Genomic DNA, 21602 nt, shown 5'->3' on the forward strand with positions numbered 1-21602 from the left:
TAGTTGTCCATCTGATGAAGTCCTATCCGTTATTTATAGTTTGAATTGAAGGGAACAACTCTACGTGTGCCACCTTGTCGTATACGGCGGGAGAAAAGAAGCAAAACAAAAAATAAAAATAAAAATAAAAATAAAAATAATAATATTTAAAGTATTGCGAGGAAAAGCAATCGATACATAAAGAGAGTACCAAAAATATCTGACAAAAACATGTTACTCCATGTAGGATGTAATGTCTATTCATTTAATCTCTTTAAATACAGCTATTCACGGTATGAGTTTTGTCTACTGAGCAGAAACTTCACCTTTAACAGCAGTTGCACCTTGTTTCAACTCTCTTCCAGAAACGTGCAAGACACCATTTTGGGTGATGTTGACAACAACCTCCAACTTTGAGTTTGGTTTCAAGTCTTTCAATGAGAATTCGGCCAATAAATTGCCAACCTTGTAAACAACCTCTCTTTCAATTTCTGGTTCTTCATCTGAGTCCTCGTCAGATTCATCTTCGTTCTTTTCTGCTTCAATAACAGTCTCCTTAACAGTTCTTTGGCCCTCATACAATTCAACAACAACAGATGGGGATTCTCCGTTCGTCAATTCAAGCGATTTCTTTATAGGGTAGGCGGTTTCAGCAACCAAGACTGGGACAAAGTTTCCTTCGGCGTCTTTGATACCAATAGGTTTGGACAAATGCTGAGTGTTGACCACAATTGGTTGCAAAGACTCAGCAATTTCCGATTCGTCGTAAGTTTCGATTAATGAAGCTTGCAATGCAGCTCCACGAGCAATCAACTCTGAAGGGTTCAACGCCTTAGGATCCAATGATGGGGCAATGATCTTGGTTGCTTGAGGGAAGAGATAAGATATATTAGAGGCCAATTTAGGCGTGTGTGCAGTTCCACCAACTAAAAGCACCTCATCAATATCCAAAGCTTCCAAACCGGCATTCTTGATGACTTTTTCGACAAATGCAGTCATTTTTGAAAGCACATCTCTAGCAGTCAATTCATATCTCAATCTATTGATACTGGTGTGAAAATCGAATCCATCAGCCAATGATTCTATGGAACAGGTGGATGTTTGGACATTTGATAAAGTCTTTTTAACAACGACGGACTCTGCCTTCAATTTAGCAACTGATCTTGCATTTGTTCTTGGATTGACCTTGGTTTTCTTCTCAAACTCTTTGGCGAAAAATTCAGACAAAGCAGTGTCCAATTTGTCACCACCTAGGCCGTGCTCATGAGCGGTTGCAAGGATAGTCAATACACCACCACGTACTGAAATAACAGCTCCGTCGGATCTGGTTCCACCAAAATCAGCAACGACATAAAGCTTGTCCTCGCTCAATTTATCTTCCGGTGACAAATGATCCAACAATGCCGCAGATGGCTCATTAATCAATTGCAAAACCTTGAGACCCGCGCTTTCAACAATCTTTGTGAGCTCTAATTTTTGGTGTTCGTTGAAGTCAGTAGGAACGGTCAAAACCACGCTTTCCACTTTTTTACCAATGAAATCTTCGGCAGCAGATTTCAATTGCTTGAAATGCCTCTTTGTTACCTCGTTGATGGTTAAGGTTTGAGGTCTTCCGTCTATAGTAAGTTCGTATCCAACTTCACCGTTAACATCTTTTGGCTTGGCACCATAGGAGAACTCATCATTGATTTCGGAAAATTTCTTACCAATGAAGTCTCTGAAGTTAACAATAGTGTTCTCTGGGTTCCTGATCAATCTTGACAAAGCTTGAGTACCGTGATATTCATCAGAACCGACGTAGGATAATGCCGATGGGATTGCACGGTCACCATCTGGGTTTGCGATAACGTCAACTTTACCATCCGCAGCAACGGCAATTGAAGAGGTTGTGTTTCCAAAAGTGATTCCAATGACCGACATCTTTAATTAGGAAGTTTGCTTAAATAAGGAACGGTGTTGCTCTAGTGATGACTATTGAAACCTTCTTTGAAAAGAAAAAGAAAGAAAAAAAAAAAAAAAAAGATTTTCACAAGAGATTGTGGCGCTACCTGCTTATGGTGAAATTAGAAATTGAGAGCCACAGAGTGGTGATGGGGCTGATTGAAGATGCCGTTTCGACAAATGATGAATGGAAGATTGCCCATAGGTAGTGGCATAGCGCTAAGGGAAGTAAGATGGTCCACTTAATGCCAACAGAACTTGTCCTTTTCTGAACTCACTTGCGACTGGGGAGGAGGAAGGGGGGGCTAGGAGAACCAAAAGGTGTTATCAAACCGTGATTAATGACACTTTCAGCAAACAAGCTTTGCAGTTTGGGATTTGATCAATGGAAGTGTCAGATACAATAATGTGTTGTGGTATTTCTTGTAATTTCTGTTTTAATTGCATTCGATTTTTTTTGCAACAAATTTGAGCAAAACCATTATTCTGTTGCCTCAACTACAGTTAATGTGCTTTAGGTCCTATCATCTTCGTGTGGAGCTCTCTACACTCTTTAAAGATCCAATAACTACAGCCAATTCATTAACATCCTCTTAATATTGTCCTTGAAACCAAACTGCAGGTTTTCTGAAAAGCGGCGCATATCTTGAGTCATAAAGTTCAAACGAAATTTGAAATAGTAATTTCTCAATTGACTGCAATTTTCTCACTAGACTACAAGCACCTATACACGCTGACAATGAAAACTGATACTCGACGCAACATCCATCTCTACTACACGTACATTTCTTCTACCCCCTATGATGCTATGATAGTGTTGGATCGCGAGGGCAAGCTATACTACGCGTCATTAGGTCAGAACATCACCAATTTACAAAACCTTTTAGTCGAAGATTTCCTGCGCCAGAAACACGTTCATTTGAAGCCGCTAAGCACATTACCTGACAAGACTATGACCTCGATAACTGCTGACAAGTTCGAGCAATTACTTCTCAATCCGAAAATTCCACAGGACATACCTATTGAAATGATCTTTGGGACGCGTCTTCAACGCAAAATTTGGCAAGAATTAATGGACATACCCGTGGGTGAAGTAAGAACGTACGGTCAGATTGCTGATAACTTGAATTTGCTGAAAAAGCATGCAAGAGTGGTTGGTGCTGGATGTGGGGCAAATCGGATAGCTATTGTTATACCCTGCCACCGCGCGATAGGCACCGACAAGAAGTTGACAGGCTACAGGTATGGGAAAGACGCCAAAGCGTATCTTTTGGAACACGAACTAGAGAAGAAGTTCTCCCGAATGGTTCTTGATGGTGGGAAAAATGCAGTGACGACCACGTGAAATTGGAACAAACTGTATCTACCTTCACTGTCGTAGTGTACCTGTACCTTAATACTCTAATATGTAATGAGTAATTGAAATTGCTACGTTTGAAATTACGATGCTTGTCGTAAACTACAGCTTGGGATTGTTCCTTCTAGTATACCCAAAAAGTGTCATGTAATTCTACATCTGGTTACGTTATTGGGAGTTAATACGCGAACGAGACTAACCCTTCTCAATACTCTTGTCTGTTGCGAATGTTGGAGATCCAAACATAACATAACTTCCTCTGTCTTTTTCTTAGGGAAGTAAATATGATTAAGCACGTGCAATATAAGTGAGCGGTGAGAAAAACAGAAAAGTTTTTTCAGCACAAATCGGTCCCTTGGCCCAGTTGGTTAAGGCGTGGTGCTAATAACGCCAAGATCAGCAGTTCGATCCTGCTAGGGACCATACTCTTTTTTTTCTTTGGTTAACTTTTTGCAGCGTATTGTAAGATGCACCCAATACACGAAACCATAAGCTATCTCCAAGTTCTTAGTCACGTATAGTCTGGGCAACTAGGACTTGCAATGGAGGTCGCCAGTTTAGGAGTCCGCATATATTATTCGACAGGTACAACAAAATACAAGGAACACACAACATTTGCAAAAAGAACTGAAAATCTTACAGTAAATGAGTCCATCACACAAAAGCAATTCTATTCAACAATGCAAACAAGTATAAGGAAAACTAGCACCTTAGCAATTTCCACCAGAAATCAAACCCTAATCAAATCGCTTGCACAACTCTCTCAAAGCTTCAGGATCTTTCATAACGGCATCAGCAACTCTCGCAGTTGCCTTTTTCTTGGACGTGTCAGTGGCTGTTGCAACAACCAACTGTCTAGCCAACAATTGCACAGTGTGTTGACCATTCTTTGATTCCTTGACAATATAAGTCGGCTTAGTCCCTGTCTTCAAACCCAAGGTAGCATATAATTTGTTCTTAGCATCGATATCAACCTCGACATTATCGCGTACTGCAATGGGAAACATCGAGGTACGGATGGGAGAATCAGGACGTCTTGGAATTTCATGCTCACCACTCCTGTCGCCCGCTTCTTCTTGCTCTTTCAATTTTTTCAATTTCTCAGCTTTCTTTTCCTTCAAGCGCTCATTTCGGGATTCTCGAACTGGACGTTCAACAGATTGCCTTGCAATCACGAATTTCTCCAAGCCTGCAGTATTTTTCAAGGCATTTTCAGCGGCACGCAAACTTGCCGTCTTGATATTGCGATCTTCACCTGTTGCTAAAACTTCATCCCCCATCCTGCATTCAACAACAAATTTCTTCTCCAAACCATCACCTTCAACCACAGTAACATATTCTGGACAAGCTTCGGCCCTCCCAATGAGAGCGTACAATTCAGTTTTGGCTTCCTTATCTACAAAATTAGTCACGTATTTATGTTCAACATGAGCAAGTAGAGGATTGTAAAGTTGCTCCAACCACTTTCGAACTTCAGCCAAGTCAAGCCCTCTTTCTAAGCTCAATGCACCTATGTAAGCTTCAAACACATCGGCATATATCTTTTGTTCACCAGACTGTATCAGTTCTTTAGAAAGCGACGACCTCAACTTTTTATCGAAACCATATTGAATGGCAAAATCTTTCAACACTTTGTTGTTGATCAATTCTGACCTGATTTGTGACAAAGTGCCTTCCGAACTAACAGGAAACTTTTCATAGATGATTAAAGTAACCAAGTTATTCAACACTGAATCACCTAGAAACTCCAATCTTTCATTATGACTGTTTATCAAGTTTCGATCATTGAGGTAGGTTTTGTTGTTTACATTGGACTTGTGGGTAAAAACTCTTTCAAACAAATGGACATCATCAATAACTGGTAATCTAGGTAAAGTATTTTCAGTTCCATTAGGTGAGATATCATTTGCAACGACACGTGCCATTTCGAGTTGGTGCGGATTCGCTCCTTGCTCAGTGACCAACTGGGCCAATTTCTCGTTATCTTCATCAGTAATGATAAGAGTTTCATTGACAATCTCGTCTAGTAACGAGGCTTCACCCAACTTGTACTTTGTTTTCAATCTTGATGCCAAAGCCATCAAACTACTTTGTTTCAAGTCACTTCTGGTGGCACTATCAATATCTCTTGAGTTAAGCAACTCCGTCAATTGAATTGCATCAGGAGCTTGTGCAAGAATAAGCTTTGCATTTTTTTGTAAACTTTTGGTGGCATGCTCAACACGTTGTAAATCAAGAAATCCAATGGATTTTGGTGGTGCAGCATCAAATTTGGGCATATCTAGCCTCTCCCCATCCAAAACGACTTTCAAAGAGTCAGAAGACTTGCGTTTCTTGAAATCCGGCTCAAAACCATTTCTTCGTGGCTGATATCCTTCATTAGAAGCTCTTCTTTTGTTCAATACTCCTCCCGATTTAGGATTCTTGTGGCTATGGACCTGGTGATAATATTGAGGGGGTTGTGAACTTGCTTCGTATCTCCGTTGTTCTCCAGCCTGGACCTTTTGTACAAAGTCTAGAAAAAGTGGATCATCCATTTCTAAAGTGGCCGTGTGAGGGTTTAGTATGTGTACAATTGTTAGTGTGGATGGCCGTAGATATTCAAAAGGGATGTGGGTGATATGTATCATCGGAAGAGAATATATTTTTCTGCGTGGGCTATTTTTTGTGCATTAAAAAGTAGTTGGTTCCTTCATTATTGCAAGACAAATATTGCAACAGCGTGGCGTTGGCATGTTCCATGGCTGAAAGAATAGAGGGAGAATAGAGATGTAGAGAGAGAGTGTATGTGTGAACATAAGGATATTGTAAATAATGGTGGCCTCCTAAGCATGTCTAGTCCTCTCACTTGAAACCCATTTCCCAACTACATTTGTTGCCAAACACAATCGATAAACGGTAATCAACAGTCCAAGACGACCACCATAAACTACAAAATAAGAAACAAAGAATACAACAGTTTTAACATATATCATAACAAGAACTCTACAGATCCCAAGTATCAAGTTTTAAGCCCAATTGTAATCCACAAATGCCCCCCCCCCCCCAAAAAAAAATAATTCCGATACCAAACAAAATGAAGTCCCTAAGTCTAGTTCCCAAATTCGACCCAGATCCGTCCTAGATTGTGATCTCTCATTTAATAATGGACCCTACAGTCCCCTAAAGTAAAAAAGAAAGATGCAATATCCCACGACCAGTTGAGATATTGAGGAAGAAGGTGAAGTGGTTGCAAAAGATCCTTCCATTGATACCCCAGAACAAATTGATTTTTAATGGTACCATGGAGCACGCTGTTGAAGACCACTTAAAAATTATTTTGCCGATGATCCGGTTGTGTTTTGTTAATAGTTTGTCTGACGATTTTGCTAGTGGTACAGCTATTGATCACGGCTTTAAAAGTCTAGTTGATGTCGCTGTTATTAGTTTCTGTAGAAACTACAAGGACAAAGAGGAAAGAGAAGAAAGAGAGACAAACGACAATAGAGACATAGAGGATCCCAGAACAGCAGGAGGGTTAGAAAAAAACGATATCAAATCATGGAAAGATATGAAAATGGTAATGCAAAAAGAAATTGCTGTAGCAAATTTGAACTTCAAAGTTTTAACAACTCAGACTAGTCTCAACAAGACTTCCAACAGGAATGTGACGTCTCTTCATTGAACTGTCATTGACCAACAGATTTAACTTCACACGCACACACAGACGATGCCTCACTTCACTAACTCATCAGTCTTGACACGAACCCTTAAAACTTTCTCCCTGATCTCCCTGTATTATTCACTCCACTGCAATCACCCCTCCTTGGGTCCAGATACCAGTTGGCCAGACCAGCACCCTTCACGCAACTTGGAACAAAGCAGTGTCATTAAACAGGTTCAAAAGGATGACATACATCGCTTCATTTGTTTTCGGTACTTGTAATCGACTTTATGACAACGGCTAAAGTGCTTTTCAAATGCACCAGTCAACAGAATTGAGTCTTCTTCAGCTGTGTTTCAACTTGTCATCACCAAGCTTATAAGCCATTGTGGAACGAGGATCCTTGCGACACGTCTCAAAGACAGTGCGTTTAACCAAGGATTGCCAGTTTCTTGTTCCAGCGGAATGGTCCAGCACTTGATCAACGGACTTAAACATGCACAACTCTTCTCAACTTGACTCAATTCGCACCATCTGTAACTCTTTCATTGTCGATTATATTCTCCATACCAGTATATTTCATCTTGAGCGATGTAATCGGCAAAAGGAACGTATCCGTTCTGTTCATCTTCTGGTTCGTCGAGGTATGACAGTGATATGTAACTAGATTCATTGTCAAATTGAGGCACAAATAAATTCCTCCAAGGACCCACCACGTTTTGTACAACTTCACGTTCATGATTGGATCTTGCTTCATCTTGTACACCGTAACTTTCATAATTGTTAGTCTCCGCTTCATATTGTACACTTTGTCTCCTTTGACTTTCATAGTTACGTGTTTCGTCATTGACTGCTGGAAATAAAATGTTTGCCCATTCTCCTGTATCTCTTGATTCACGTACAGGAGCTTGCGGTTCCTCCACAATGGATTCCTCCACCATTGTTTCGGTCTTGTTTTCTGTCATCTTCATAGACCTGTGAAACAACTTACCAAGCAACTTTTGCCTTCTCTTTGGTAATAATTCTGGAGGTATTTGATCCCATCGAGGTGAATTGACAGACAGCGTAGCATCTTCTGGGACAACTGGTTCATCTTTTGACCGCGGCTGTTCATTCACCGCCTCATTGGCATTGACGTTCTTGCCCTTTTTGTGAAGCAATTTGCGCACACCTTGTGCTGGCTTCAGATCTCTTGCCTTGTTGACACATTTTTCAAATAACTTACCAATCTTGTGTGTCTTTTTTGGCTTTAAGTTGGGTTCTGTTACCATTTCATTAATTGGGTAAAAGCGCAGCTCGACTCTTTGCAGTTCATGGTGCACCATCTCCACAACTGGTTCATGCTCTATCTCCCCAATTGGAACAAAGCGCAGGACAACCTTTTCGGCTCTCACTTCATTTTTAGCCTTCTTACCACGCTTCCGAAGTATCTTGCTGATCCATTTCGGAGTTTGCTTTGGTTTCGAATCACTGGGTGGTTTCAGGTTGCTATCTCTTGGTTGAAAACACAGAGCTCTTCTTTCCTCTGCTGGAGCAGAATGGTGAACCACTGTTGGAAACACACCATTTAATGTAAATTGAGCCTTGTTAGATGCATATGCTTGAACAGACTCATCTTCCTGTTGAGGTGGATCGAAATGAGTGGTTGCTTGTCTTTTATCCTCTAACTTGTTTCCATGTGTGGTTTTGAATTTGTTCCTATCAATGTTGAAAACGTTGAAAATGCTATTGACACTACTTCTGTTGTCGTTGTTGCTGTTGTTGTTGTTGTTGTTGATAGGATTTGAAAGTTCATAATTTTGTAACGCTGTGTGATAGATAGTCGGGATTTGACTAGAATGGATATCCAGGGTACCAAATTGGATGTTTCTGCTTGGTGTTTGGGTGGTTAATGGGTCAGAAACATTCTCTTTATCTTCGTAGTGTGATTGCAATGTTGGTTCAATGATGATTCTTCCTGGACAGTCTAAAATGATGGGATTTCCTGGTTGATAGTTTGGCACAATGGAATCGATATCAGCATTGGGTTTGAACTTGACTTGAAATAACGTATTGAAAGCTGAACTGCTCAATGAAACAACTGGAGCATCGTTGTTGGCTTGAGCGGAAGAAAGCATTTTGTAAGTAGATGCTAAAATGCTTTGGAATGGTTGGAATTGGTTGAAGGGAAAAGAGGTTCAAGAGGTGTAAATTTTTTTTTGCAATTATTTGGGAACCCTTTTTTATAGTCTGCAAAAAAATATCAAAAAAAATAACATAGATGGTTCCAAATGTATTATCTTGCACACATAAAATTAGTTCCATACTGGGACGTTATTATTGTATCCTTGCTGCATACTATTTGTACATCTTGTATTGATATGGCCAGTGTTTTAGGCCATCCAGTTGATATAACATCTGGTTTTGCTTACGTCGTCAATTCTTTGTTGTAGTATTGCAAGTAGTCCACGCGAATGTAGCTTGAATCTGTTTATGAAACATCATCTAACTGTAATGATGAAGTTACATAGATTCTCGGATATCCACTCATCGTAGTAAAGCTCGTGCTCGTAGAATCTTGAACCTTTGAAACGCTCGTGAATGTTGGCTTGATCAAAGACTACTAATGATAACATGGGGTGGTGTATAGGGCAACTTCTGTAAATCTTTCCTGTACAGTATCGGTCTAGCTTACCTTGCCATCTCCCACCTTGTGATATAGGACTCCAAAATTTACCGTGGCACGAGCGTAACCTTATCCATAAATGTAACGAGTTCCCCCAGACATCAATCTCATTTCAATCATTGGCTAGAAATTTCCGTGTCTGGAAGTGATTACACAACTGGCGACGATTTTAAACACAGTGATGTTGTGGATGGTTGCGTGGTCACGGCTTTGCCATTATAGTTCCATCAATTGAAAACCGGATTCCCTCCCCCCTCTCTTTTCAAAGGACAAATACGCGATAAGGTAGCGATGAACGATACCAAAAAAAAACAGAGACGAAAAATTTTCCACCACGATATCAACGTGCAGAGACTTTAACTAAAGGTACGAGATCCACCTTCTCAAGCAGATAGCGAGAAAAAGATGATTATCAGGTCAACAACTATACGAAGGTCCTCACTAGTGAGGCTACTTATACCATCGACAATTTTTCGTCACCCATTTTCTTCCTCCACGTCAGCACACAACGAATTCACACCAACAACTCAAGAACATGTCACATTCTTGCAACGAGCCACTGAGAAGCCATTGTTTTCGAGAAAGACGTATCTCATGGATAGCTACAAGCATCTTAATGATACCAATCAAATCTTGTTATTTGTGCATCACAACAATTTGAATAAAGCCGAAAACAAGAAGATCAGACAGGATTTAACCAAGATTGGAGGTGGTGCCAAGTTGACAATGTTGAAGAACACGCTTTATCAAACGTATCTCAAATCGAGTCATGAAAACGACCCAGCTTGCAAGGGGATGACAAAGAAGAACAAGAAGAGATCTCATCCTTTGTTGCCATTATTTGTTGGTCCTACAGCATGTATTAGTGTATCTGAATGTGAACCCTCCAAAGTGCAACAAATACTCAAGCTTTTGAAGTCTATGAACGAAAAATTGATTGTTGTTGGTGCCAAAGTAGAAAAGTCATTTATGAATAGATTACAGATTGATGAGTTTAAGGATTTACCTAATAAACAAGGCTTACAGGGGCAATTAATTGGTTTGTTGACAATGTTGGGCGGTGTAGGATTGGTCAGGACTTTGGAAACACCGGGACATATGGTTTACTTAACTATGGAACAAAGAGCCAAAGATCTTGATCCAAGTAAGGAATAGTAAGGTTTTACATGTATATAGAGGAAGAAGAAGAAAGTTTCCAATATAAAACTAGTCATTTTGTGCTTTGCAGTAGCAGTTAATTTTGCGAGATCGCCAAACAACCAGTGAATCAAAGTTTAACCAAACCGGAATTGGAATGTGGCAAGTATATTTTGTCTGCAAAAGTGCATATCATCTAGTCAAGTGTTGTGAGTGAAGGGGCGGGGCGAAGGACCACAGCTCTCTTGAGTGAGGAACTGACGCAGTAAACACAAGCACAACACAATTCATCAAAATCCAGAAGAAGGAAAGGGGTTTGAATAAACCCAACCTTCCTAAAACATTCTCACGTTCTGATTTTGACGCCGCCTAAAATGACACAATCATCAAACATTTCCGTATTCCAAACTGTTCTGGCGTAGTTGTGCTTTACAGATTCGTAGTACTGTTTACCAGTTCTAGCGTGTATATGCAAGTGCAATGCGTTAGATTTAACCATTCTCGGAATACTAAAGAACTCCAAATCTACAAAACTTGGATTCAAAACAATCACCTTGGCTATCAAGGGAAGCAAACCAGTGAAACTGTAAAATGCTGACTGTGGTGAGAAATAGTCTAGTGTGAATTCTCTAACTTGTGTTATTGTGAACATGTCAGTGATCCACTAGAATGGAGCCGGTAATAGCAATGTACAGCTTACACATGGATTGGACTTCCTCCCCCCCCCTCCCATGGGTATGAAACTAATTATGAAGGAATTGCACTCAAAAATTTTGATGATATCAATGGATTAAACCCACAATACTATGCCCAGTATTTGGGGATGCCGACCCACATGAGACAGGACCCTATGTAGCTAACTTCCTCATCAAATGTATTTCCGCCAATCGGTGCTACGATGAATCCAACAAAAGGTGAGGACATTAGTGAAGTTCTATTCCCCACTGAGGAGACAAGGAAGTACAATTGGTTCTTTGGAAGTTTCTTCTTACGTAGCATACACACATATATATATATACTTATATTATATGTATATGTATTCATTTCTGCTATGGAGATTGATTTGTCTCACAAATTGGTCATTATACCAACTGCGAAAAAACCAAAAAAATTTGAGCAGAGCTTACAAAGAAAGCTCATCACTTGAACCATCGTTCCCCCCCCTCCCCACGCCTTCACACTCCACTAGCATCGCTAACCCACAAGATGTCAGAACCGCAACAGAAAGACTCACAGAAATCTCCCAAAGAGAAGCCAACTACCAAGCAGCACAACAGGAATGCCGATACAAAACGTAAACTATATCGAGAAACGATGGAAAATGTACGTAAGCAAGTGCGTATAGAATCACCCACACCCACACCTACACCACCACCACAGTCACAGTCACAGTCACAGTCCCAGTCCCAGTCACTGCCTCAGTCAGATTCGATAGCATCCACCACTGAGCTGACACCGGACTTGATGGAGTTACCTCGTAAAAGGTTCTATCGTCAGCGAGCTCACTCGAATCCATTTTCCGACCATCGTTTAGATTACCCAATTGCACCTCTGGCAATGGACTGGACCAAAATATACCCTGCTACCGCCACTGCTGCTGCTGCTGCTGCTGCTGCCACCACCACCACTGCTGTTAGTGGTCCTTCACCATCCACATCTGAAAACGGGATCAAGGTGGAAATAGCCGACATTGGATGTGGGTTTGGTGGATTAATGATTGATTTGGGTCCACAATTCCCCCACTCGCGCATACTAGGAATGGAGATCCGGGTCCAAGTGACGCAATACGTTGAAGATCGAATTATGGCATTGCGCAAGTTGCACGAGCAGGACCCCGTTTACAAGTACGACAATATCGGAGTCATTCGAGGTAATGCCATGAAGTTTTTGCCCAATTTCTTTGAAAAGGGACAATTGACCAAGATGTTTTTTTGTTTCCCTGATCCTCATTTCAAGCAACGTAAACACAAGGCGAGAATCATTACTAATACTTTACTTAGCGAGTATGCGTATGTGTTGAAGGAAGGTGGGATTATATATACAATCACTGACGTGGAGGATTTGCACCAGTGGATGGTTATGCATTTGGAACAACACCCGTTGTTTGAACGCTTGAGTAAAGAGTGGGAGTCGCAAGACAAGTGTGTTGAAATAATGTATAATTCGACTGAAGAGGGACAAAAAGTTGAAAGAAACAAGGGATCTAAATGGGTCGCTTGTTTCAAGAGGTTGCCCAACCCAGCTGATTGTGAATAGACAAAGGCTGGGCAGAGACATATAGCAGTAGTAAAACAGAGAAGTAAGTTATCCGAATGCTTTACAACAGTAAAATTTTGTGCGTTTTGTCTGTATATAAAAATAATAACAAATGTGACAAGCTAGAATTAAGTTAAAGTACAAGTATACATTGCCATCAAAACGAAACAAGCTCAAGCCGGTTAGGTCATCATTCTCAATCTCTCGGAGCTGAGCTCGCCAGCAATAGGTTCTTTCAACTCCTCTTCACAGTGAACAAAAAAGTACAATGCTCTTGTTGAGGCATTGAACTTAATAGTAGGTACCCTTGGCAGATCCTTGTGTGTTTCTTTCTCTCAAATCAGCACCTCCAGTAGTGGATGATGAAGAAGTGGTAGAGCCAACAGGTACATGGACATTGACGCCATGAGTATCAGCTTCGGTACCATAAGAAGTTGCCTTTGAGTCACCAACAGTTGATCCGGCAGTTCTCTTTGGAGCAAATTTTTGCAAGTAAGGACCAATTGGAGTTTGCTTTAAAGCGCCATGGAGTTGATCAACACCTTTTCCAACTTGTTGTTTGAAACAAGCAGTGTATTCACCAACAAATGCATCAACTTGTTTCTTGTTGGCAAGGTAAGCTGGTGGAATAGTAAACAACAAGATAACTGAAACAAGTGTCAAGGCAAACAAAGAAACAACTGAAGTCAATTGATAAAAGATGTATGAAATACCAGCAAACTTCAAGGTTGTTTCAACATTTCTTGAGTAAAGAATATAGTTCAAGTGGTGTTCAACAGCAACATTCAACTCACCAATCAAAGGTAAAAGATGCTTGTTGATAGGTTTGGCAAAAGAAGTTGAGTAATTCTTGTAAAAATTGGAAACAAACCCTTGACCAGTGAATACTTTACCAATATATTCAGCTCCAGCCGAAAACAACAAAGTAATGTAGGAAACCTTGAAAAAGATACGAACCAAATCAATGGATTTGAAGAGAATCAATCCAAAAAGTGTAAATCCAAGGACTTTACCAGTGTAAACTGGGTTCTTCCAAGTTAACAATTCGGTCAAGAAATCTTCAGCTTCGTGAATTGGATGGTTTGGATCAGCATCTGACTTCAATGCTGAAGTAGCATGAGATGCAACTCCGGAAGTGTAACCAGCACCGGAGCCGGCAGTAGAACCGGAGGTCAAGCCCGAGCCCGAACCCGAACCCGAGCCAGATCCGGTGTAACGACCAGTAGCAGTGTGGGATAAGCCAGCACCAGCATCAGAGCCGGAACCAGTGTATTTACCAGTACTACCAGCAGCACCAGCACCACCAGCAGCAGCAGCAGCATGTGATGACGAGGTGGATTTGTTGTTGTTGTTGTTGGTGTTGCTGTTGTGACCATAGCTAGAAGTAGAAGTGGTAGCACCTTGATGCAATTCACTCTTTGAAGGGGTTGGTCCACTAGAATAATTTGAGCTAGTTTCACCAATTGGAGGTGGAATTGAGTAGCCAGTAGGGATAGCAGACTCGTGCTGGACGTTCAGCGAGCCTTGTGCTCCATGAGAAGGATTGGAGGCATGGGAAGAGTGAGAAGATTGTTGGTGTTGCTGGCGGTGTTCACCTAATGAGGTTTCATGAAGTTGCTCATATGATGACAAGGATGGGTCAAATGGTGGAACTGATGGCATGATTGCTGATACTATTTCTTGTGAGCCAATTGAGTGGTATAGTTATCCTTTAAGACAAGTAGAAAAAGAGTTGAATCTGTGTGTGGTGGCAATTGACGATTGGAAAAAAAAAAAAAATCAAGAAAGTGAATAAAGGGGTGTGTGTGTGTGAGTGTGTGGTTATTGATATATATATATATATAGACACATATAGAGATTTACATACAAAATTTTTTTCAATACAATTGGTAGCATTCACAGTTGTTAATAATACAAGAGAATAGCAACCATTTTACTAATCACTCACACACACACAAAGAATAATTACGCATAATTGTCCACACGACAATAAACAGCAAAATTAAAAAGCCCTGGACTTTAAATACGTCATTCGGATGACGGAATATAGAACAACTTATAGCCACACATAAGTCTTTCTACTGTCACCAGCCTCGTCTTTCAAACCACCTTTCATCAAAACTAATGATCTGAAAACTGTGGCTATATGAACCCCTTTGAGTTTTCATCTTTGTTTTTTTATTTTATTTTATTTTATTTTTTTTTCCGTTCACATGACATCATTACCCGATATGGTCATAACTTTAATTTTCACATTCCTCAAGGACAAGATAAGAAAAGACCCACACACTAGTCCTTCCAATTCGAAACAGCTTCTTTTGTTAATTTCTCCCTCTCGCGCTCCCTCTCTCTCTCTCTCTACAAGTCATGCAAACCGTAATGTAAGCGAGTGATCGTTACTACTGTAGTCTATTCAGAAATGTTTGCTCATCTCATCTCGCGTATTGTTCCAATTGTACGTTTTTTTTTTTTGAAATTCATAGCAAGTTTAAAATGAGATCTTGGATTTTGTGACGTTGAACGTGTGTACGACAAAAATGGCAACCGGCTATGCGGCCACTGCACGGGTACTCTACAAATGCTCTTTTTTGAAAGCTCGTTTAAGAAAGAAAAGAGGAAGCGGTGTCGAAACCTTTTTGCAGTATATTTTTATACCAAACTTTGCAAGAGATTCTTTTCTAGCAATACGTAAAATCTTTATTTTTTGCAACCGTTCTATTTCTTCCATTGAAATGAATACCCAAGACTCTGCTACAATGTCACAGGAAGTCAATTGCACTCGATAGTGCCAAAGGACATCGCCACACGTAGTCACCTGCAACAATGGTGCACTCGGTGTTTTCGTAAAGCCATCCATTGGCAACGTCATTAGATCAGGGTAAGAAATCAATTCTGCCCCATCAATTTCAAACTCAAAATTTGGCAAAGAAAGAAGTGGCAATGAAATGACAAAGATATTTGTATTCGAGATCGCACATTGTTCCTCTGTCGAAACTCCCTTTTGCTGTGTAACACACAAGGGGTTCTCACTATTGTCAAAAACAAAACATCAAAGCAATTTGATACTCTAGACACGAGAATACAAAAAGTAATCAACAAGCAATCAAAATAAAGCAAAAAAGCTTTGGCTCAGGTCCCCACGATGCATGGTTCTAGTTGCACGAAAATCTACAGTTGCATTAGGAAAAGGGAAACATTTTTTCAGTTATTTTGCAACACCCTGTGGTGATTTACCAAATACCACAAAGCGAGAAAGAAGGAAAGCTACGTTGAGAGAAGTATAAGTGAAGGAATAGCTGACACTACTGAGCTTATGTACACTGGAGTCATACTCACACGGTCTATTTTTTTTCAGTTTATAGTAGATTGTACAATTTCAAAAATGGGCCCATCATTTGAGCACATGCTTATCACGTGAAAAATTATAAATCAGCCTAATGTAATTTCCTCTTGTAGTGTAGTTTCACACACCTGTTCTTAACTTTTGCGTAATCGAAGCAGCATCCCAGCTCGCGACTTGCCATTTTCAAACTCTCTTGGTTTGTTCGTTGCTGTCTCTGTGTTGCCATCAGGCAATAACTATCAGGCGATTTTCAGTTGAATGCGCCACAGTTGTGTATCAGTTAGTTATTTTGTTTTGTTACTGTCCGAGTATCGCAGTTCTTTTGAAAGAGGATCTTGCATAGTGTGTATACAGAAGTAGTAGAGGTATATAGATACAAAGGGAGTACAGCGATAGACAGGTTTATACAGATACATATTGAAGACTAGTTATCCAGAGTATCCAGTTGTAAATGTGTGTTGTTTAAGAAGACTTGTGTAAAATATGTGTGTAGATATAGTCAGTTAAAATACTCCTGCATATAACCCTCACTCACACTGATTCTTTCGATTCTTCTTCTTCCAATCACATTTGTAATCTCACCCTTTCTCCATTCAACGCTTCTCTTATCAGACAAGCTAAAATCTTTAGCATTTATAAACTTCAAGACTACAAATATATTACCACAGCTGAAGGCCTCTACTATATCTAAAAAAAAAGACACTTTTTATATATACCACCAACAGGCATCATGTTGAGGTCACTATCTTTCCGTTTCAAGGCACCAAGACTTCTACTGCACTATTATCACACCCCTAGGCGTTGTTTCCATCCTTCTTGCGTCTCCTACAAGGACGAAAAAGTACTAAAGAACTTGGCAGATCTGTTTCAGAAGGGCGACATCGAGCCAGTAGATGAAAAACACAACAAGAGCAAGTCAAAAAATGGCAAGAATTCAAAAGAACAAGAGGGGGAACAAGATGACGATGAAGACTCTAGCCAGTCGTCTCTTCTACCGACAAATCATATTGAGGAGTTTGAGAGTTATTCAGTCATGAACAAGCAACAGTTTTTGTTTCAAATGGGATTAGATGGCGATAAACCATTCATGTCATTTCACAATCCACATTTTGTGGATTCCAAACGGATACTACGCAACTTGCCTGACCAAATAGATGTCTTGAATCCTGAAGATATGAAACGCGTTAATGAGGTTTATGATCAACTACAACAGCTAGATTCAAATCCAGCATTGCACGAGAAATTTCTCAAGCGGTATTTCTACGATTATGAAAACGATTTGATGAAGTTGGGTCAATTTATGCGGGGAATAAATTCGAAATTCAAAATGTTGAGACGTAATGAGAGTGAAAAATTTAACCCAGAAAGTGTGATTCATGAATACGTCAATGACAAAATGAAACATCCATATAATGTCGTTGGATTTGATCGAAGTTTTATCGGAATGCCCTTGCGCAAGGAACCACACTTACCCTCAAACAAGCCAGTGTTGCCACGTGAGTTTGTTCAAGACTTACCGGCATTTGATTCCAAAATCACCCTCAAGAAGTTTGATTTGAACTTTATGGAAAGGGATGGGTGTGTGAATGTTGATCCTACGTTTGTCACGCCGTTGAAGGAATTGTATGATTATGAAAATAAAAACTATTCCGGTGGTGGAATCTATTCCCCATCCACTTCCAAAACAGCAACAGCTCAACGAGCAACACATGCATATTTGACTAGTAAATTAGGTCTCCCCAGGTTCAATATTCAAATTGGAGACACTGAGGATTACAATCGATTGAAGTTGAATAACCACCAAATTACCAATCGCATCGAACAAGAAATTCGCGTAATGAAGAAGTCTTTGTTGGAGGAAATTAAGACGACAGTTGAAAGTTCAAATGCCCATTTAATGAGCAGTGATACCCACAATGACTACATCAAGTCTAACCAGTACATTCTTTGTGCCGTAAAGGAGGAATTGCGAGGAACAGTTTACATTTGGAAGAGTTTCAGTATACTTCCCGTATATTTCATGCTTCCATTGACGAAAAAACGCGAACGACATTTGATCAATCATTTATTCAAGCTCTTTCTCATCAATATCGAAGACAAGATTGATATTTTGTTCAAGATCAAATACGATCGAGCTAGAGATACTCAGAAATTTATGAAGAATGTGATTAAGAATATTGGCCATACTATAAAATTCAGATTATGGAGGTATTTCAAAACCACAAAGAACTCACTCAATGCATCCTCGGCAGCGGCAACTATATCTTCATCGATCCAACTACCTTTGTTAAAGACAAATTTCAAGCATAAACAAGCTGTGGTTTATTCACCGTATAAGAAGTCGCCATTTAAGCGGATTTATTGGGTGCTGAGGAAGCCAAGGGGTATTGCTGCTGCTTCCCGTCAACATCGTCAGCAATTGCGCAAGTCATCGTCTAGTGTGGATTATGCTGTTATCGGGGAAGACTTGCTAGAGTAAGCGGTGTGAGAGTAGTTTTATATATGTATTTTCTTGAGTTTAAGTGCACGCCCTTTTTTTATTTCAACCTTTTTTTTTTTTATTTTTTTTTTCTTCCAACCCTTCTTTCAAATTTTCATCTAATCAGTGTGCAACACAAGAATACTTTTTTGGCATCCGACTCACACGATCCACAATGCCATACAAGAAAGTCGGCCCACCACCCAAGAACCTCCCACCACTCCCGCGACTCAAAGTGCGCCGTCCCATCTTGAGCAAGTCGACAAACCAATGTTTTGTATTTATGTCGAGTTTATTAAACTGTTGGGCTTCCAATGGCGAGGGGAATGCCGTTTGTGCTGGGTTTGAAAAGGATTTGAAGAAGTGTATGGAGACTTTCAAGCCGGAGAAGGAGCAGATAAGTACTATTAATTATCATGCTTCGAGACTATATCCGAAGTTGAGAGGAAAGGTTAATGATTAGATAAAGAGAGGAGGAGAAGGAAGAGGAGGAGGAAGAGGAGGAGGAGGAGGAAAAGGAGGAGGAAAAGAGGTTTTGATTGGGGTTGAAGAGGGAGCTGGAAAGGATAGGGAAGTTGGAAATGCTTTGCTGTTTGGGTGTAAGGGAGTGTCACATTTTTTTTTTTTTCACCAAGAAATGGAATACAACAGGAGGAAGGCTTGTGTTCACATGTACATAGTCGGGTGAAACGAAATACACAACAAACTATATCTTGTCTCAACCAGACTTGGCGATTCTTTTTTCATTTTATTGAATCTATAAAGGTCTCAAAATTATCGCTATTATAACAACGTAAAATCTATTTGAAAACTTTACCATCGGAGATTTCTCTTTTTTCACCATTGACAACAACTGGCTCATCCCATGCCAACATGTTGTCAAAGAACTTTTTGTCTTCTTCTTTTGAAGCGTCCAATTTGGTGAACTCATAAGATTCCCAATCTGGAGCAACATCAAAAGCTGGAACATAATCTTGTCCTCTAACCAAAAAGGCACCAGTGATACCGTTGTTGTTGTTTTCTCCATAAACAACCATACATCCAAACATGTACTTGGTAGAAGCCGACAATCTGTTGAAAAATCCACCAACCAAGTTGTTTGACATAAAGGTCAAAGTCAATTCGTCATTGTACTTGTAGTCAACCTTCCATAATGACCATTCTTCTGGATCGTATTGGTTCTTCCAGAACCATGGGATAGCAACTTCTCTAGTCTCTTCGTTGGAGTAAGTTCTCTTCCACTCGTCCAATGGAGCCTTTGGCTTGCCCAAAGCTTCCAATGGGTGTTTTGGCTTTGGAGCAGCAGCAGGAGCAGGCTCTTCAGCAGCAGCAGCTTTTGGAGCAGCCTCCTTCTTGGCTGGAGCAGCAGCAGCAGCAGCAGCAGCAGGTGCTTTTTCCTTCTTTTCCTTCTTTGGTGGAGTGAAGACCAACGGTGGGTCAGCGGGCTTGTATGAATCAAATCTACCTTCCCAGAACGAAGACTTGGCAACAGTGTTGAACCATCTAGCGACATTTGGGAATTTCTTCAAGAATGGAGCACCGACAACAGTAGACAAGCCAAATGTCAACGCAGCAGCAACAAACAAATCAGCATACGTCAATCTCTCACCAACTAAGAATGTGAAATCATTCAATCTCGTTTCCAAAATGTTTCCCAAAACATCCAACTTGGCCAAGTTTTCATCATTGGCCTTTTTATTGAATGGTGCTCTGCCTACTGCCATGTAAAAGTTTGGAGTTACAGCCTCAATCCATTCTTGATTGAACAAAGAGATGTACTTCACAATAGCAGCGTATTGCTGACCGTTCTTGCCCAACAAACCACCAATTTGGTCTTTCGAAACTAATGAGAACAAGTAGGTAGCAATGGCAATGGTTTCACTCAATGCGTAGCCCTTGGGTCCAATGAATGCTGGGGTTTTGCCCAATGGGAATTTGGCATTGTAAGCGGCATCTTTTTCAGTGGTGAGTTTGACATCTAATTTGTAGTGTTTGATGATATCTGCCAAGATGAATGATCTTGGAGATTGCTCCATAATGTATAAAGTGCCTTGAGACATGGTTGATCTTGAGTATTCACTATAGTCAATTGAGGTTTGAGCTTGGATATGTGAAGGGACGATGAGGTATGTGATCCACGTGTGAAGAAAAAAATTTTTTTTTTTTTTTTTGTCTCTGTAGTTTGCTTGTCTATGTCCTGTCTGTTTTTGGTTATAGATTTTTGTGTTTGTGTATTTTCTTCTTATTCTTCTTGCTTTCTCACCTGTCACATTTGCCCTTTTTACTTTTCTTGTTACTTTTCTTTTTACTTTTCTTTTTTTTTTTTGCACCCAAAAAGCGTTTACAATACAAATACAACATGTATAATATTTTTACGAGAATAAAGTATGGGGTTAATAAGTGTGCATTTGAAATGAGTGTGTATGATTGGAAACTACTCTAAGCAGCTCATCATTGCATTTCTGTTTTGTAATGAGAACAGTGCAGCTCGACAGTCTTTAATTCTGGTAGTGCTCGCTTAAGTGATAGTAAGTGGTAGCATCGGAGTTACTTCGAGTCATGTGTTCTAAGATCAAAGCTCAGTTCGCCGTTCTTCTTATACACTGAGTAATACTTGGAAATGAGAATCGTTCGATTTGTCTATGGTGTTTTCTTAAAATTATGACCCAGACAACAACACACACACACACACACATCCACCCACGTTATACTTACAAGAAATGGTAAAGTCATTTGATTGCCAGCTTAGGAAGTTTTTTGTGTTGAAGTAGAGAGTTCATTTTGTTTCGGCAACGGAGAAGA

The 21602-nt window shown here is 40.1% G+C and overlaps 11 protein-coding genes across 11 annotated transcripts; 5 read left to right on the plus strand and 6 right to left on the minus strand. All coding sequences in view use genetic code 12, as the record gives it.

Moving 5' to 3' along the window:
• Positions 1-285: 285 nt before the first annotated feature.
• SSZ1 (Ssz1p) lies at positions 286-1899 on the minus strand (the record flags this gene model as incomplete). Its single annotated transcript, XM_051752317.1, has 1 exon — positions 286-1899. The coding sequence occupies one exon, from the start codon at positions 1897-1899 to the stop codon at positions 286-288; it is 1614 nt and encodes a 537-aa protein (XP_051608386.1).
• A 760-nt stretch (positions 1900-2659) lies between these two features.
• Positions 2660-3265, plus strand: KGF57_002950 (methylated-DNA--protein-cysteine methyltransferase; the record flags this gene model as incomplete). Its single annotated transcript, XM_051752318.1, has 1 exon — positions 2660-3265. The coding sequence occupies one exon, from the start codon at positions 2660-2662 to the stop codon at positions 3263-3265; it is 606 nt and encodes a 201-aa protein (XP_051608387.1).
• Positions 3266-4014: 749 nt separating this feature from the next.
• Positions 4015-5814, minus strand: DCR1 (ribonuclease III; the record flags this gene model as incomplete). The annotated part of the gene is made up of 1 exon (XM_051752319.1): positions 4015-5814. One exon carries the CDS (start codon positions 5812-5814, stop codon positions 4015-4017), a length of 1800 nt encoding a protein of 599 aa, XP_051608388.1.
• A 746-nt stretch (positions 5815-6560) lies between these two features.
• On the plus strand, positions 6561-6941 carry KGF57_002952 (uncharacterized protein; the record flags this gene model as incomplete). Its single annotated transcript, XM_051752320.1, has 1 exon — positions 6561-6941. One exon carries the CDS (start codon positions 6561-6563, stop codon positions 6939-6941), a length of 381 nt encoding a protein of 126 aa, XP_051608389.1.
• Positions 6942-7465: 524 nt separating this feature from the next.
• Positions 7466-9037, minus strand: KGF57_002953 (uncharacterized protein; the record flags this gene model as incomplete). The annotated part of the gene is made up of 1 exon (XM_051752321.1): positions 7466-9037. One exon carries the CDS (start codon positions 9035-9037, stop codon positions 7466-7468), a length of 1572 nt encoding a protein of 523 aa, XP_051608390.1.
• A 953-nt stretch (positions 9038-9990) lies between these two features.
• Positions 9991-10740, plus strand: KGF57_002954 (mitochondrial 54S ribosomal protein uL10m; the record flags this gene model as incomplete). The annotated part of the gene is made up of 1 exon (XM_051752322.1): positions 9991-10740. One exon carries the CDS (start codon positions 9991-9993, stop codon positions 10738-10740), a length of 750 nt encoding a protein of 249 aa, XP_051608391.1.
• A 328-nt stretch (positions 10741-11068) lies between these two features.
• Positions 11069-11374, minus strand: KGF57_002955 (uncharacterized protein; the record flags this gene model as incomplete). Its single annotated transcript, XM_051752323.1, has 1 exon — positions 11069-11374. One exon carries the CDS (start codon positions 11372-11374, stop codon positions 11069-11071), a length of 306 nt encoding a protein of 101 aa, XP_051608392.1.
• A 554-nt stretch (positions 11375-11928) lies between these two features.
• Positions 11929-12978, plus strand: KGF57_002956 (tRNA (guanine46-N7)-methyltransferase; the record flags this gene model as incomplete). Its single annotated transcript, XM_051752324.1, has 1 exon — positions 11929-12978. One exon carries the CDS (start codon positions 11929-11931, stop codon positions 12976-12978), a length of 1050 nt encoding a protein of 349 aa, XP_051608393.1.
• Positions 12979-13269: 291 nt separating this feature from the next.
• KGF57_002957 (uncharacterized protein) lies at positions 13270-14640 on the minus strand (the record flags this gene model as incomplete). Its single annotated transcript, XM_051752325.1, has 1 exon — positions 13270-14640. The coding sequence occupies one exon, from the start codon at positions 14638-14640 to the stop codon at positions 13270-13272; it is 1371 nt and encodes a 456-aa protein (XP_051608394.1).
• Positions 14641-17051: 2411 nt separating this feature from the next.
• On the plus strand, positions 17052-18800 carry KGF57_002958 (uncharacterized protein; the record flags this gene model as incomplete). The annotated part of the gene is made up of 1 exon (XM_051752327.1): positions 17052-18800. The coding sequence occupies one exon, from the start codon at positions 17052-17054 to the stop codon at positions 18798-18800; it is 1749 nt and encodes a 582-aa protein (XP_051608395.1).
• An 800-nt stretch (positions 18801-19600) lies between these two features.
• Positions 19601-20860, minus strand: KGF57_002959 (TEF4; the record flags this gene model as incomplete). Its single annotated transcript, XM_051752328.1, has 1 exon — positions 19601-20860. One exon carries the CDS (start codon positions 20858-20860, stop codon positions 19601-19603), a length of 1260 nt encoding a protein of 419 aa, XP_051608396.1.
• Positions 20861-21602: the final 742 nt, after the last annotated feature.

Source organism: Candida theae (assembly GCF_024610275.1).
Source record: "Candida theae strain CBS 12239 chromosome Unknown scaffold2, whole genome shotgun sequence".
In the NCBI taxonomy this organism is placed as follows: domain Eukaryota; kingdom Fungi; phylum Ascomycota; class Pichiomycetes; order Serinales; family Debaryomycetaceae; genus Lodderomyces; species Lodderomyces theae.